Source organism: Oryx dammah, unplaced genomic scaffold (genome assembly GCF_014754425.2).
Source record: "Oryx dammah isolate SB20612 unplaced genomic scaffold, SCBI_Odam_1.1 HiC_scaffold_17, whole genome shotgun sequence".
NCBI lineage: Eukaryota > Metazoa > Chordata > Mammalia > Artiodactyla > Bovidae > Oryx > Oryx dammah.
Window position 1 is genome coordinate 76,631,688 of NW_024070201.1, and position 17,268 is coordinate 76,648,955.

The 17,268-nt window shown below is 37.1% G+C and overlaps 2 protein-coding genes across 2 annotated transcripts; both read right to left on the reverse strand.

Annotated features, from left to right (window-relative positions):
• Positions 1–8,088: 8,088 nt before the first annotated feature.
• Positions 8,089–9,048, reverse strand: LOC120875994 (olfactory receptor 8K1). Its single transcript, XM_040257723.1, has one exon. It carries the CDS (start codon positions 9,046–9,048, stop codon positions 8,089–8,091), a length of 960 nt encoding a protein of 319 aa, XP_040113657.1.
• Positions 9,049–13,199: 4,151 nt separating this feature from the next.
• LOC120877031 (olfactory receptor 8K5-like) lies at positions 13,200–14,143 on the reverse strand. Its single transcript, XM_040259335.1, is given in 2 exon segments — positions 13,200–13,855; positions 13,858–14,143. Coding segments are annotated over 2 exon segments (939 nt in total). The 5' UTR covers positions 14,141–14,143.
• Between the last annotated feature and the right edge of the window lie 3,125 nt (positions 14,144–17,268).

Below are 17,268 nucleotides of genomic sequence, written 5' to 3' on the forward strand. Positions count from 1 at the left end.
GGGACACATTTCATGTGATTAGTCTTACAGGCTCTTAAGAAAATGCCAATCTTGATAGGTACACTATATTTTTTTCATTTATTTCAAAATTATTTGTTAAAGGTTGTAAGAAAAATTCCTAATATGTTCCTCAATCAACCTCCATCCTTTTACACTGCAGACAACCCTCTATTTTAGGATTCCAACTTTGTTTTGCCCTCAGACACTGAGCTACAGAATATTGCTTCTGTGTTCCCCCCATCCCTACCATGCCTCTTTTTTTTTTTTCTTTTTTGGTCTTGTCTTCTCCATGTTTACAATTTTTAATGTTTTGTCTGCAATTGTCAGTTTCTCCATCATCTCCCTTGGCAAACATATCAACTATCAGCCCAAACACTTCCAAGTTATATCAGCTCCTGTGTTTCTGCTGAAGTCTAATGCCTCACTGGTTATATACTTTATCTTAAATTGTAAAATTACATTTCAAAAAACAACTATTTTAGATCACAAACATTCTATTCATCCTCTAATTTTCTTATTCAAGGTTCCACATTGAAGTATTTGGCAATTTATGTAATACTTTCCATCCTAGGCACCCCTTCTTTTTCTTTCTTAGGTCTAGACTTCCCTGGGTCATTAACACGGTCATTGACTGTTAACCTTAATGGTCTCTGTGTCATGATTCTCAGATTAGCTGGTAGGCAAATGGCAGTACCACAGCTTTTTGATTTATTAATTCATGCAATCTAAGCTTTGCTTTTTAGAATAATTAAAGTATCTTTAGCTTCATTTTCAATATATTTCACAATCAGGTTCATATTATTTTTCTTGTCTTACTACCTTATACCAGGATACATTTTAAATCTGAAAATAAAATCAGATAATTTAGGTCACAATAAATATTTGAAATTTTTTCTAGTAAATTGTAAAACTGATAGTTTTTAATGTAGGTGAATAATAACATCAGCTTTAAATTTAAAAATGAAGATTATTCTTGCTGTTATAAAGATAATGAATTATATGATGGGAAAGGATAGAAATTGATTGGAAGGAGTAGAAATTGGAAGGGAGAAGTAACATTTTAAGAATAAGTTAAGCAGTGTTACAGTATTTCTGGCCGAAGATAATGCGTCAAAGCAGGGAATTTGGATTTTATTAGTATCTCTGGCCTTTTGTGTCCACATTCATATTGATTCTTCAAATACATAGATTGGTGAGAGGTACCTTGAAAGTGAAAAGAAAGTGAAGTCGCTCAGTCGTGTCCAACACTTTGCGACCCCGTGGACTGTAGCCCACCAGGCTCCTCTGTCCATGGGAGTCTCCAGGCAAGAATACTGGAGTGGGGTGCCATTTCCTTCTCCAGGGGATCTTCCCGACCCAGGGATCGAACCCACGTCTCCCACATTGCAGGCAGACGCTTTAACCTCTGAGCCACCAGGGAAGCCCGAAAGGTACCTTATTGTCTGAAAAAAGATTGCTCATCATTTGCAACAGTTGCCTTATGCTACCAAAAACTGCAAATGAATGTAACCTCAAATGAGGCTACAAAACTTGAACTTGTAGTATTGAAAAATGTCATTCCTGATCATACTCTAGGCATTTTCAATCTTCATATGAGCACCAATGAGTAACAGGAAGGCTAAAAGAGAGGGGAATTATCTTTAAATCAGCAAAGATGCTTATGAATAAGGAGGAGTAATTATATATATATATGTATAATAATTTTCTCCATGTACTTAGAAATTTATTTTATTATAAAATTATAAGGCCAGTATTTTTTAAAGTAAATTTATTTCAGATATTTTATTTTGGGTTACTTTAACTAAAAGCATCCCAGTAAATGAGCATCCTCTTTCTTCTGGGTTTTATTTCCTCCTTGAGAATGTTACAGAAAGCCTTGTCCTATCAAACCAGAAATTCAGGGTCTGCAGTTCTTAATGTCTCAGTCCTGTTTACACACTGTCTCTTCAAACTGAGTCTTCTTTCTGAAAACTTCTTGAGTAAAATGTTGTCAGATTAATTTTATTGTTCATAGATGATTTATCTAAATATATGTTATTATAGCATTGGTTATATATTATGTTTATATATGTGTGTATATATGTATATGTGTGTGTGTATATATATATTGTATTGAATGTATTACCAGAGATTTTCTTGAGAAAATTGATGGTATATCATTGTATTCTCAAAAAGAATCGTCATTTAAAGTTTGGGTGATTCTGTACTCAGTTTTCCTTCACAAGTGTTTTTGCATATTTGTGTGAAAGATGAATTTTTCATTCTAGTTAGTATTGCAGAAACAAAACTATGATATAAATAATTTCAGTGAGCAAAAATCTATTGTTTCAATAGTGGTATAAGTATATAATATCTAATGATACCAGTTGTAAGTTTGAAATATAATAGCTAGATAGTTTTTAATAACTTGTTTTCTCCAAAAATGTTATAAATCTTGGAAATAGCCTTTACTTAAGTATTGTAATATTTGATCATACATGATGTCTGATACCTTCCAAAATGAAAGTGAAGTGATGCACTTTGAGGTGTAGATTTCAATCCTTTGAAGGCCATTATACCAAAATAAGATAAATATTTTCTACCCACCTCTAAGGCACATCTGTTTCAGCCTCTGAGTGAGAATTTCTACGTGGCTATGTCAGTGAGAGTTGGTGCGGCTCTATAAACCTTTGAGAACCTAACTAAAACCCAGGTGATTCTAATATCCACAAATTGTCTTTTGCATCCTTTGGGAAGATGCCATTTGAGATTTGCTCTTTAATAAGATCTCCCCCTAGGAGTTCAACCAGACATCTCTTCAGTCTTCTTCTTCTTTTTTTTTTTTTTGGTGGCAGTATGACCTATATTACTGAAATAAGTCCAACTCCATGACATCTGATTAAAGTGTATCTATCAAAGTAACTTCGTTGCATTCAGCGACTCATTACCGCAAAAATGCAAACTGAAGAGCTAGAAACCAATGGACTAACAATGAAATAAAAACAAATTCCATCTACACATTTCGTTTTTATATGACACTATTTCTGTTTGTTTCCTACTTTTACTTCAAAGAATGCAATTTAGCACAGTCATTATTTCAAGAATAGGACAATTTGCATATTAAAGGTGAAGTTATGTCCTCCAAAAAATATTCTATATTAAAAATATTATTTTTATCCTTCCTTTATAATTGTATTTCAGGTGAAAAAAAATGTAGAAGATAAATTCTAGGCAAGGATCAAATATAATATTTGAAACTAATGCTTTTATTTAAAGCTTTAATATAAATTTCCTATCACATAATTTTTTTAAACACTAAATATTTTTGACATATATTTTCATGCATTTAAAGACTAAGAGAATCATGTAGAAAGAAAAGTGCCCTGGAGAAATTGTCAGCTTTGGGGCTTAAGTTCTATTTGCAACAACATTTTTTTTTTTGGTCATATTATTTTGCCCTTTAGGCCTTAAATTTAAAGCTAAAAGTTGGAGTAGATTCACATTAAATACATTGGGATGGTCATCTAGTAAGGTTTTGTTGTTGTTTAGTTACTAAGTCATGTCTAACTTTTTTGCAACCCCATGGACTGTAACCTTCCAGGCTCCTCTGTCCATGGGGTTTCCCAAGAAAGAATACTGGAGTGGGTTGGGTTGCCATTTCCTTCTCCAGGGGATCTTCCCAACCTAGGGATCAAACTTGTGTCTCCTGTACTACAGGCGGATTCTTTACAATTGAGCCACTGGGAAGCCACCTCGTGGGGTAAATGAATAAAGATGAAAAATGTATTCATTTACTTGAGCAGCTATAACAGAAATACCAAAAACAGGTTTGTTTAAATAAAAGAAATATGTGTTCTCAGTTCCGGAGTCTAAAAGCCCATGATCAAGGGACTTCCCTAGTGGTCCACTGGTTAAGGCTTCACACAGGGGCTGTGGGTTTGATGCATGGTCAGAAAGCTGAGATTCCCACATGCCTATGGTCCAAAAAAAGCAAAACATGAACCAGAAGCAATGCTGTAACGAATTCAGTGAAGACTTTAAAAGCAGGTCATATCAAAAAGGGCTTCTGCGATGGTTCAGCAGGCAAAGAATCTCTTGCCAATATGAGTTCATTCTCTCGGTCAGAAGATTCTTGGAGGAGGAAAATGGCAACTCACTGCAGAACTCTTGCCTAAAACATCCCACGGACAGAAGAGCCTGGAGGGCTACCATCGGAAGGGTCACAAAGAGTCAGACACAACTGAGCAAATAAGCATGCATATCAAAAAATCTTAAACAAATAAGTAAAGTCTATGAAAAAGAGGTTAACAGATTTGATTTCTTCTGGGGCCTTTCTCCTCGGCTTGCATATAGATGGCCCCCTTCTTGCTGTATCTTCTTGATTGTCACGGTTTGGCTACATCGAAGTGTCTGGTGTCTCTCTATGTGCTCTAGCCTCTTCTTATAAGGACACCTATGATATTGGATTATGGCTCACTTTAATAACTTGTTTTAACTAATTACTTCTTTAAAAAGCCTTATCTCTGAATACACTTAGATTCTGAGATATTGTGGATTGAGCCTTCAACATACCAATTTTGGTGGGACACGATTCTGCCCACAACAGATTGGAAGAAAGAGTAAATAATAGAGCCTTTGTGTGGATCGCAACAAACTGTGGAAATTTTTTATTTATGTATTTATTTATTTTAGAAATGATCTATTTGTTTATTTTTTTATAACCAAGGCCCATATTTTTATTGAATACCTTGAAAAAAGAGATGATAATGCCAGACCACCTGACCAGTCTCCTTAGAAACCTGTATAAGATTTAACAAGCAACAGTTAGAACCTTACATGGAACAACTGACTGGATCAATGTTGGGGGAAAAGTACGATAAAGCTGCATATTGTCATCCTCTTTGTTTAACTTATATGCAGAGCACATCACGTGAAACGCCAAGCTGGATGTTACAAGCTGGAATCAAGATTGCTGGGAGAAATATCAACAACCTCAGATAAGATAAGCAGATGACATCACTCTAATGGCAGAAAGCAAAGAATTAAAGAGCCTCTTGACGAAGGTGAAAGAGGAGAGTGAATATGCTGGTTTAAAACTCAATATTCAAAAAACAAAGATCATGACATCCAGTCCCATCATTTCATGGAAACTAGAAGAAAAAGTAAAAACAGTGATAGATTTTTCTCTTGTTGGGCTCCAGAATAACTGCAGACAGTGACTTCAGCCATGAAATTAAAAGATGTTTGTTTCTTGGAAGAAAAACTATGACAAACCTAGATAGTGTATTAAAAATCAAAGATGTCACTGTAGTGATAAAAACCTGTATAGTCAAAGCTGTGGTTTTTCTAGTAGTCATACATGACGGTGAGAGTTGGACCATAAAGAAGGATGAGCACCAAAGAATTGATTCTTTCAGATTGTAGTGCTGGAAAAGACTTTTGAGTGTCCCTTGGTCTGCAAGGAGATCAAACCAGTCAATCCTAAAGGAAATCAACCCTGAATATTCAGTGGAAGAATTGACGCTGAGGCTGAAGCTTGAAGAGGTGGCAAGAATACATGGAAGAACTGTACAAGAAAGATCTTCACCCAGATAATCATGATGATGTGATCACTAATCTAGAGCCAGACATCTTGGAAAGGGAAGTCAAGTGGGCCTTAGAAAGCATCACTACGAACAAAGCTAGTGGAGGTGATGGAATTCCAGTTGAGCTGTTTCAAATCCTGAAAGATGATGCTGTGAAAGTGCTGCAATCAATATGCCAGCAAGTTTGGAAAACTCAGCAGTGGCCACAGGACTGGAAAAGGTCAGTTTTCATTCCAATTCCAAAGAAAGGAAATGCAAACGAGTGCTCAAACTACCGCACAATTGCACTCATCTCACACGCTAGTAAAGTAATGTTCAAAATTCTCCAGGCCAGGCTTCAGCAATACGTGAACCGTGAACTCCTTGATGTTCAAGCTGGTTTTAGAAAAGGCAGAGGAACCAGAGATCAAATTGCCAATATCCACTGGGTCATGGAAAAAGCAAGAGAGTTCCAGAAAAGCCTCTATTTCTGCTTTCTTGACTATTCCAAAGCCTTTGACTGTGTGGATCACAATAAACTGTGGAAAACTCCGAAAGAGATGGGAATACCAGACCACCTAACCTGCCTCTTGAGAAATCTGTATGCAGGTCAGGAAGCAACAGTTAGAACTGGACATGGAACAACAGACTGGTTCCAAATAGGAAAAGGAGTGCGTCAAGGCTGTATATTGTCACCCTGCTTATTTAACTTCTATGCAGAGTACATCATGAGAAACGCTGGGCTGGAAGAAGCACAAGCTGGAATCAAGATTGCTGGGAGAAATATCAATAACCTCAGATATGCAGATGACACCACCCTTATGGCAGAAAGTGAAGAGAAGCTAAAAAGCCTCTTGATGAAAGTGAAAGAGGAGAGCGAAAAAGTTGACTTAAAGCTCAACATTCAGAAAACGAAGATCATGGCATCTGGTCCCATCACTTCATGGGAAATAGATGGGGAAACAGTAGAAACTGTGTCAGACTTTATTTCTTTTTAGACTCCAAAATCACTGCAGATGGTGACTACAGCCATGAAATTAAAAGACGCTTACTCCTTGGAAGAAAAGTTATGACCAACCTAGATAGTATATTCAAAAGCAGAGACATTACTTTGCTGCCTAAGGTCCGTCTAGTCAAGGCTATGGTTTTTCTTGTGGTCATGTATGGATGTGAGAGTTGGACTGGGAAGAAGGCTGAGCCCTGAAGAATTGATGCTTTCGAACTGTGGTGTTGGAGAAGACTCTTTAGAGTCCCTTGGACTGCAAGGAGATGTAACCAGTCTATTCTGAAGGAGATCAACCCTGGGATTTCTTTGGAAGGAATGATGCTAAAGCTGAAGCTCCAGTACTTTGGCCACCTCATGCGAAGAGTTGCCTCATTGGAAAAGACTCTGATGCTGGGAGAGATTGGGGGCAGGAGGAGAAGGGGACGACCGAGGATGAGATGGCTGGATGGCATCACTGACTCGATGGACGTGAGTCTGAGTGAACTCTGGGAGATGGTGATGGACAGGGAGGCCTGGCGTGCTGCGATTCATGGGGTGGCAAAGAGTCAGACATGACTGAGCGACTGAACTGAACTGAACTGAACTGAATGTGAAGAGCAGACTCAATGGAAAAGACCCTGATGCTGGGAAAGACTGAGGGCAAAAAGAGAAGAGTGTAGGAGAGGATGAGATGGTAGGATAGCATTACTGACTCAATGGACATGAACTTGGGCAAACTCTGGGGGCTAGTGAGGGATAGGGTGGTATGGTGTGTTGCAGTCCATGGAGTGTCAAAGAGTCAGAGACAACTTAGTGACTGAAAAACAACAACAACAACAAGAAAGTGACCAGATAACTCATTTTTCTTGAATCTGCCATGCTAAATAAACTTATTTATCAGGAAGCTAGCATAAACCAAAACTAACAATAGCATGTGACTCTGTCAAGGGAGACTCAGAGTTAGCAAGTAGGCTTCTCATGTTTCTTGATTTAAATATCTTCCAAAATCCCCAGTGTATCCCTGAGATGGAAAATATTAACTCAATCTGACTGAAAGTTTAATTCTGAGAGGCATACTTTATTTTCTATATTGCATATGTTCTTGAAATAACTTGTTCAGTTATAATCATAAACTTGTTCACTTTCTTGCCTCTTGTCTACTTTACACATTATTCATGGTTTAATATTCTTTACCTTTAGTATGGTGCCTGCTTTCACATATATATCACTCATTTTTGGTCCATTGTACTCTATTTTGACTAATAAATGCTTTTTAAATCTCTGCATGTCTGAATTTGACCCAAAATTTGGCATGATTTGCCTTATTTCTAAATAACATAGGTTCCAATATGATCTTGAAAATCACTTGAGGCTTAGTCATCTGACACGATGTCTATTTAGGTGAAGTGGAGAAGAGTACTGGGAGAGATGAAAGGAAGCATTTTATCCTGAAAAAGGTGAAACAATGTGGTAAGACAATTTTATTTTTGATGCTTTCATTGGACTGATAGAGCATTCTGCAAAGATTTTGGACCCACAGTTGCAACTTGTATTAAGATATTAGTTGGGAATTTTGCATCGATTAGTTAAAGTTCTCCTCAGAGCATCTTTTACTTCTTTGTTCCTTAGACCATAGATCAATGGATTGAGCATAGGGATCACCAGAGTGTAAAACACAGAGGCCATTTTATCAACAGCAAAAGTGTGACTGGACTTGGGTTGCAGATACATAAATAGCAATGTTCCATAGAACACGACCACCGCTGTCAGATGGGAACTACAGGTGGAGAAGGCTTTGTATCTTCCCTTGCTTGAGCTCATTCTGAGAACGGCCACAAGAATGAACATGTAGGATACAAGAACAATAAAGAGGGAACAGAGCAAATTGCAGCCTGAAAAGATTAAGATGATCAATTCTAACTCGTGTGTGTCAGAACAGAGCAGAGACATCAGAGGGACACAGTCACAGTAAAAATGACTGATGACATTAGAGCCACAAAAGGACAATTTAAATAACTTAATGGTGAGAAATAGAGACACGAAGGTGCTGTAGAGGTAGGGAGTGAGTACCAGCCCCCAACGCACTTTCTGTGCCATGATGACCACGTAGAGAAGAGGTTTGCAGATGGCTACATAGCGGTCATAGGCCATTGCTGATAGAATGAAGAGTTCACTGATAATAAAAGTCTCAAAGAACGCCAGTTGGGTGGCACACCAATTGTAGGAAATAGTATTTTTGTGCACCACAAAGTTGACCATCATTTTTGGGCCAATGACAGTGGAGTAACCAAGATCAGTAATTGACAAATGTCTAAGGAAAAAGTACATGGGAGTATGTAGCTTGGAGTCCAAATGGGTCAGGATCACCATACCCAGATTTCCCGTCACTGTGACCAAGTAGATGACCAGGAAGATTCCAAAGAGAGGCGCCTGCAGCTCAGGACTGTCTGTGATCCCCGTAAGAACAAATGCAGTCACCTTGTGCATGGCAGTATGGTTGTGTTTCTCCATGGGGTCCATCCTGATTACCTGGGTATAAAATCAGTACTTTGTATTTGCAATGCTATCATCTAGGAGAATTTAATATATGATATATGAGTCATTTTCTTTGTCTAAAGTTATAAATACAGATTCATCTTCCCTTCAGGTCAAGACTACACCTACCTATACTCACAGTGCAATGTACGTGCATAAGGATCAGCTTTTTAAATTGCTATATAAGTTCGGATATTAACCTTTTCATTGTGGAGACAATAGATTTCAAAGATATACATCTCAAGTAAACATATTTCTAGGTAAACACTTAGATAAATAGCTGGGCTGTCCTATCCATGAAATTTCCCTTTTAGAAAACCCTGAATGATATAAGTAACTGCCAGCTTGATTGACCCTACTTTTCCCCTTCTGAATTTTATAACTCCTGCTCTTATGTTTTAAATTAACCAATAAAAATTTAATGTAGGCATCCATCCTTGTTCACAACCAAGGCAGAACCATGCTGTCCTCTCTTACTTTCCTTCTTCCTTTCTTTCTCCCCTTAACCTCTCTGTGTGGCCTTGGGTGTGCCATGTACCCTCCAGAATGTAACAAGAGTTGTTTTTCAAAGTTACCTGATACTTGTTGCTGAGATGCATCTTGCAATCATAAAGAATCACAAGTGCTCTTCCAGCCACAGCACTGGCTCTGACCAGGGAAATGTCTGTGCAGCTCACCACAAATAATAGGGCACACTTGAGTGCCCACAGGCAGTCCTCATTGATAGAATCACTATCAACAGGCTGAGACCAACACAAAACACATTCATTGAAACTTTGGAAAATTTTGCTTTAAAGGGACAAGACATTTTAAAATGATTGCTTTAATACAGCTTCTATGGCCTACTTGTTTTCACATGGTCTTTTTAAATATATCAAAAAATCTGTCTATTATATTTGAACTTTTAAAAAATGTTCAGATAATTTTTAAAACAAACATCTACACTCAAACAATAAAGCTTATATTATTGACAATCATCTTATCTGTTCAAAGTTGCAAGGAATAATAAAAAGATTCTCTGTTGGTAGACTGATGAATGATGTGGTGAGTAGAAAACCTGATAATTAAACATAAATTTCAATGTTTCTCATTTACTATAAGTTCAGCTTGTTTATCCAATACAAAATCCAATGCTATAATGTCTTAATTTTCAAATTTTGCTATTAATATCTTAATCCTCATTTGCCATATTGATTATTTCTGACAATTGAATCACTTCTAATGGTCTTCCAATCACACATCCCTCTTCTGAAAAAAAATGGGTTGATCATTCTGATTATTTATGGATATCCATGTAAATAGATCCACTGGAAAGAAGAATGCAAATGAATACCAAGCACTGATATGGAACTGATAATTTGCCAGGGACTTTGCATGTATTAATTCACATGATCCACACAATAACTCTAGAAAATAAATAGCACAGTTGTCCTTGGTACTTGTGGGGAATTGGTTCCAGCATCCACTGAAGATAACAAAATCTACAGATGCTAAAGTCCCATAGTCAAAAAAAAAAAAAAATAATAAAGTCCCATAGTCCACCTCCCTTATCCACTGGGGATACTCTATCTGTAGATCTGGCCAGCCATCATTGGTAAACATAGTAGTATAGTTGCTGAGGGAAAAAAAAAAAAATCTGCATATAAGTGGACCCATATAGTCCAAAATGTGTTGTTCAAAGGTCAACTATATGAGCATAATCCATTTACATGTCAAGAATAAAATAGCTTTAATCAAGATCGCCCAGACAATAACTGGCAGAATTAGGATTCAAATAAAATTAACTTTCTTCAGAATATATTCTCACAAACATGGCATTCTTCTGTTCTATCATGATCATCCTGAGTACACAGGCAATGAAAAATGGAGAATGAGAGGCACCCGGTAAGCAAGGATAGAGAAAGATCCTTGTTAAAATAGGTGAGAGAGTTTTAAGTTCATTTGGAAAGCTAAGACAGTCTAAATGCATTGCATCAGAGACCATACAACAGGTCTGTCCCATACATTAATCTTGTTGATCAGAAAAGTATACTGAAAGGAAAGAAACAGTTTCGCAGAGCATAATGCCTTCAAGATCTTTGGTGATGGTTGGGTTTGAGCTGTATGCCCTGAGAAACTTGCAGGCCAGTGTTTTCTACCTACCTTACTGGAGAATTTGCATCGACTTCCTACTGTTTCAATCCTCCTTGTCTATTGCAGAATGTTTTTAAGTGTTTTTCTATCCCTTTGAGACTCATTTTGTTAAAATTTTGATCTGATTCAAAGATTAAAAAAAAAAAAAAAACATTGAACCTAATTACCTTAGGGAGAGTGCCTTGGATATCTGTTATTCTCCATATGTCTCATTAGGAAAAATCAAAAGTATTTCATTCCCTGGTCTAATTGAACAAACTATGCAATATCACTAAACATTGGAAAACATAAATATACTTTTGTCAGTATCTCAGTTACACAATTTAAAGCACATATTAGATATGTTACACATGCACACAGTATATGAGTAAATGAAAAATGACTTTGTATAAAAAGACTATGCAATATTTGATAACATAGCATTCATTAACCAAGAATGTTTTTGAAGGATATAAAATTGTAGGTCGACACAAAACAATGTTTTATGACAGATTGTTTCTGCAAAAAGATCAGTGATAACACTTTTATTTATCTGTTCATCTTCACCTATATCTTTCATTTCTACCTTATTAATGCTTTTATCTTCAGTTTTTAGAAACTTGACCTGACATGTTTTGGTGTAATTTCCTTTCCTTTCTGTTTATCCTGCTTAGAATTATTTTAGCTCTTTATGTCTTAGGATTATCTTTTTTTAATGTTTGGAAAAAATTATGGCCAATATATTTCTCTTATTGATTTTTCAATCATATGTAATCTCTTCTTTCCACTTTCCTACATTTAAATATACAGTATTTAGGTTGCTATTGTTCTACAGATCACTGAAACTATTTTTGTGGTGTTTATCCAGTATTTTAGCTTTTCTCTTTGAGTACCATTATTGTGATGTGTTTAAGTGTAGTCATCATTTCTTTATCAGTACACAATATGCTGTTAAGCTCATTCAATAAATATTTTGTTCCTAAGTTTAGTGTTTTTATTAAATGGTTTGGTATATGGAACATATTTATAATACGTTTTAAAGTCCTTGCCTGTTAATTATATCTTCACTGACATTTCAGGATCTGTTTTAGTTATCTCCTCGGTGGGGGTCACATGTTCCTGCTTTCACATTTGTCTAGTGTTTGTGACTAGATGCTAAATACTGTGAAGAAATACAGAATAATGAGTGCTGCAATTTCCTGTTGTCTTCCTAAAAGAACGTTGAGTGTTTTAAACAAGGATCAACTAGCTCCTTTTGAGACTTGTTTTCAAACTATGTGAGTCTAAAGTAGCTTTTATTATACCTCTGAGATCTCTACTGGATGCCCAGGTGTGGAACGAGGATTCCACTCTCTGGCTTTTTGGAACACTGATATCTTCCTGTTCTGTGTGATCTCTGGGATTGTTTAGTTCACAATCCCATGATCATTATTTTAACAGACTTGTGGCCTTTCACTGTAGGCATCCCCAAATTAGTTTCAGTCACAAATGCAAGGAAATCTTGTAATGTAATTGCCTTAAATGAAAATGGATTAAATTTCCAAAAGGTTGAGATAAGTAGAATGATTTTTTTTTTTAATTATGATCCAGATGTCTGCTGTATGTAAGAGACTCACTGGACCTACACACAGTTGGTTATGTTCAGGAAATACAATGCAACATGATTGAAAAGACACCTTCCTAGAAAACAAACAAAAAGCTTGGCAGAAACAAACACACAGTTTACTAAGTAGAGTTTAATAAGAACTTCCTTTGGGATGGATTCAGGGTTCTGTGGAACCGTTAAAGGAAACATCGAATCGACAGCAAGGAATGTGGGGAAGCGAGTGAGATTTCACTGAGATTTAAATTATGAAAATTAACTGGACTGAACACAAAGGAAACAATCTATTTCTCTGTGTGTTTTAATGAGCTTTTGTTCTGGAGCCAAGAAAAATGATATATATATATTTTTAGAAATATCAAGTAACATATGCCTTAATCATAGTTTATTAAAATACTATTTCTTATTTCATTATTGGATATTAGATACAAAGTTTGCACTTATTCTTTAAGACCATTTGGAAGGCACTTTTTACTTCTTTGTTCCTTAAGCTGTAGATGAAGGGGTTAAGCATGGGAATCACTAAAGTATAAAACACAGAGGCCATTTTATCTGTATCAAAAGAATGAGTGGAGTTGGGCTGCATATACATAAATAATAAAGACCCATAGAACACGACCACCACCATCAGATGAGAACCACATGTGGAGAAAGCTTTTTTCCTGCTCTCTGCAGAACGCATTTGAAATACCGCCACCAGGATCAGTATGTAGGACATTAGGATGACCATGAGGGAAGAGATCAAATTAAATGCTGAAAACAGTATGATCAACAGTTCTATTTCTTGTGCGTTTGAGCAGAGCATAAGTAACAAGGGAACATCATCACAGTAGAAATGACTGATGACATTAGAGCCACAAAAAGTCAATGTAAAAATCTTAATAGTAAACATGAGTGCCTGAAAGGTACTGTAGAGGTAGGGAATGCCTACCAGTATATAACAACGTCTCTGGGACATGATAACATTGTACAGCAGAGGGTTGCAGATAGCCAAGTAGCGGTCATAGGCCATGGCTGACAAGATAAAAAATTCACTGATAATGAACAGAAGGAAGAAAGACAACTGTGTGGCACATGATAATAGGAAATGGTATTTTGATCCACAACAAAAGTCACCAGCATCTTGGGACAAATGACAGTAGAATTACCAAGATCAATGAAAGCCAGGTGTTTGATAAAAAAGTACATAGGTTTGTGTAGCCGGGAATCCACTTGAGTTAAGATGATCATGCCCAGATTTCCCACCACTGTGATTATGTAGATGATGAGGAAGACCCCAAAAAGGGGAACCTGAAGCTCAGGCTGCTTTGTGACCCCCATCAGAATGAATTCAGTCAATGATGATTGATTCTGTTGGTCCATTTAGTCCAGTTAGCTTTTCTGGAAAGAAATGTGAGTTTTCCTGTGATGTCATTTAATTAAATATAATATTTTTAGAGAGAGTAGATATTTTATTTCATGACAAGGGATAGAAAAATAATTTCCATACTTCATTTTGAAACTAAAATAAAGGACAGAATCTTCTACTTTCCAAAATGAGGAAATCCTGGGAAGTCACATGCACTGTTATTATAGATTAAATAGTCAGTGATATTTGGAAAATATCCATTGATTTAAATTACCATATAGGTATTAACATAGAAATATAGACTTTATTTCATCTATACAAGGATATCACATTTTCCTTTAGTACACTTCCACTTTCATCTGAGAATTCTTTTGGACTTCTCAAATCACACAGTACAGGATATATGCTGTACACTTGTACAATGCAAAGCAGAGAACCATACAAAGCACAGCACCAGACAGTACAAAGCACAGCACCAGACAGTACAAAGCAGAGCACCATGATTTTAAAATGTTTCAGTGTTAAGTGCTGCCTTCTGCATTTCATAAAACTTACATGGGCTTCCCTGGTGGCTCAGTCGGTAAAGAATCTGCCTGCAATGCAGAAGACCCAGGTTCGATCCCTGGGTGGAGGAGATGCTCTGGAGAAGAAAATGGCAACCCACTCCAGTATTCTAGCCTGGAAAATCCCATGGACAGAGGAGCCTGGTAGGCTACAGTCCATGGGGTCACAAAGAGTCAGATACTTAGTGACTAAATCACCCATCAGTAACAACAATTAGAACTTCTCTTAGCTTCATCCATCTGGAGTCCCTTTCTTTCAGTTTCTCCTTCAACAAAATCTGGAACTCTGTAAGCATGACTTTTAATTGGAGGAGTAATTCGAGTTCAAAAATCTCAATCAGACAAAATATAGTCTAGAAGTATTAAAAGTAATAGAATGCTCAACTTTTGCCTGAGAAATCCAAATGGGCCAAGGCGGAAACTTGTATCAGGTGAAACTTCTGGAATCAGTTGATGAAAAAATTAATCAGTTGATCTAAGAATTAAATAGAAGATCTTATTTGAATAAAACTAAGGATTATAACCCAGAAACAGCCTCTCAGAAAGTTCTGGAATTGTTCTATCTTTTAAAGGTCCAAGCACAGTCAAGTAATTTTCTGAGGTGAAGAGCTGTTCATTGGATGATGTATTTTTGATCTGGTGTAAACAAACCAGATCTACATGTACAGTTAGTGATGGGTCAGGGGTCATCCTGGCCAGCCCCTTACAAGAAGGAAGGTTATTTCCTAAGGATTTATGTTGCTGATGCTAGGAGAATTTGTCTCTTTGTTTTTCAGTAGACATTTCTGCTGATAGGAAGTTTGGTTGAGGCATAATAGAGATACACAGGGCACAGCAGAGGGGAGAGAGGATGCCAAAGGAAGAGAAAGAAAAATTATGTACACATTTCTCTGACTTGCCTTAGAGTGTGCATTTTTATTTCATCAGAGCTGTCAGAGAGGAAAGAATTCTTTTCTACCATCTTCCTAAGTTCTTTCGGCTGGTTGGTGAGTCTGAGAATTAAATTGCCATCAGACACATTTGCAGGAAGAAATCAAATAAAAGTTGTATAACATGTATACACAGAAGCAACACAGGAAAACTGAGTAGCTCATCAAAATGGCCAAAGTCTTTACCTTAAATACTGTCTTCAGCTAGAGACAAAAGAGGATGTTGAGGGTAGTGGTTTGGGACTTCCAAGGAGCAGGAGGGAATTCGCATGGAGATGGAAAAACAAATGCTTGATAAACTGATACCTGCTGGGTCTGATATAGAGAGTGGTACAGAATGGACTTGGATCTCTAGGCTCTGCCTGCACCTAGCCGACTTTCTCTGCAGATATCAACAAGCCCTTTATCTAGTATTTTTTAGACAATCAGGGGGAAGATTAAAAATTACTCTGGAGTCTTCTGGATCTTGATTGTTTTCAGCTGTAAATAATCCACATGCCAAAGAGACATTTTGGGGGGCTGAGGGATTAAATATTGCTCCCCTACAAAGCTGACCGGAAGGTTAGCTGCAGTCTGAAGCCAGTCAGTGGCACTTTGTAGTTTTTAGTATTGATTTAGCCAGTTTGATTCACAGACTGGGGATGGCATACCGGAGATTGGTGAGCCATTTCTACCCCTTTCTCCTAGATTATCGTCTGTGGATTCCCCATTGAATCCCATTCTGCTTTCAGGCCCCTTCTCATTTTACAAATAAGAACCCAATGTTTCAGATTCTACTCTCAAGGCTTTCCTGCAGAATGGGAGACACATTGAGTTCAGTTCAGTTCTGTCACTGAGTCTTGTCCAAATCTGTGATCCCATGGACTGCTGCTCACCAGGCCTCCCTGTACATTACCAACTGCCAGAGTTTACTCAAACTCATGTCCATTGAGTCGGTGAATGCCATCCAACCATCTCATCCTCTGTCAACCCCCTCTCCTCCTGCCGTCAATCTTTCCCAGCATCAGGGTCTTTTCAAATGAGTCAGCTCTTCATATCAAGTGGCCAAAGTATTGGAGTTTCAGCTTCAACATCAGTCCTTCCAATGAACACTTAGGACTGGTCTCCTTTAGGATGGACTGGGGACTCCAAGGGACTCTAAAGAGTATTCTCCAACACCACAATTCAAAAGCATCAACTCTTCGGTGCTCAGCTTTCTTTATAGTCCAACTCTCACATCCATACATGACTACTGGAAAAACCATAGCCTTGACTAGATGGACCTTTGTTGGCAAAGTAATATCTCTGGTTTTTAACATGCTGTCTAGGTTGGTCATAACTAAATTAAGACAATCCAAAATTCCAGTACCCTTTGAAGTCTTCTTGTTTGCCAAGAATTATTTTAGTGTTTACTGAGTTGATCTCCATTTTCAGTGTCAGCAATTACCTCCCTCTGAAGATATCTTGATTCTTTTACCCTGGTCATTCTAGTATGAGAATTTACCCCATTAAAATACTTTGAAGTGTACAATACAGTATTATTAACTGCATACACAATGGCATACAGCATATCTTTATCCTATTCGTCTTGCAAAATTGTAATTTCATACTTGTTGATTAAAAGTTCCCTATATGATTCAACAACCTCACTTCTACTATTTATAGAAATAG

Bases quoted from the DNA above. Each gene is read 5' to 3' on its own strand.
- LOC120875994 (XM_040257723.1), bottom strand. From the start codon at position 9,048: ATGGACCCCATGGAGAAACACAACCATACTGCCATGCACAAGGTGACT.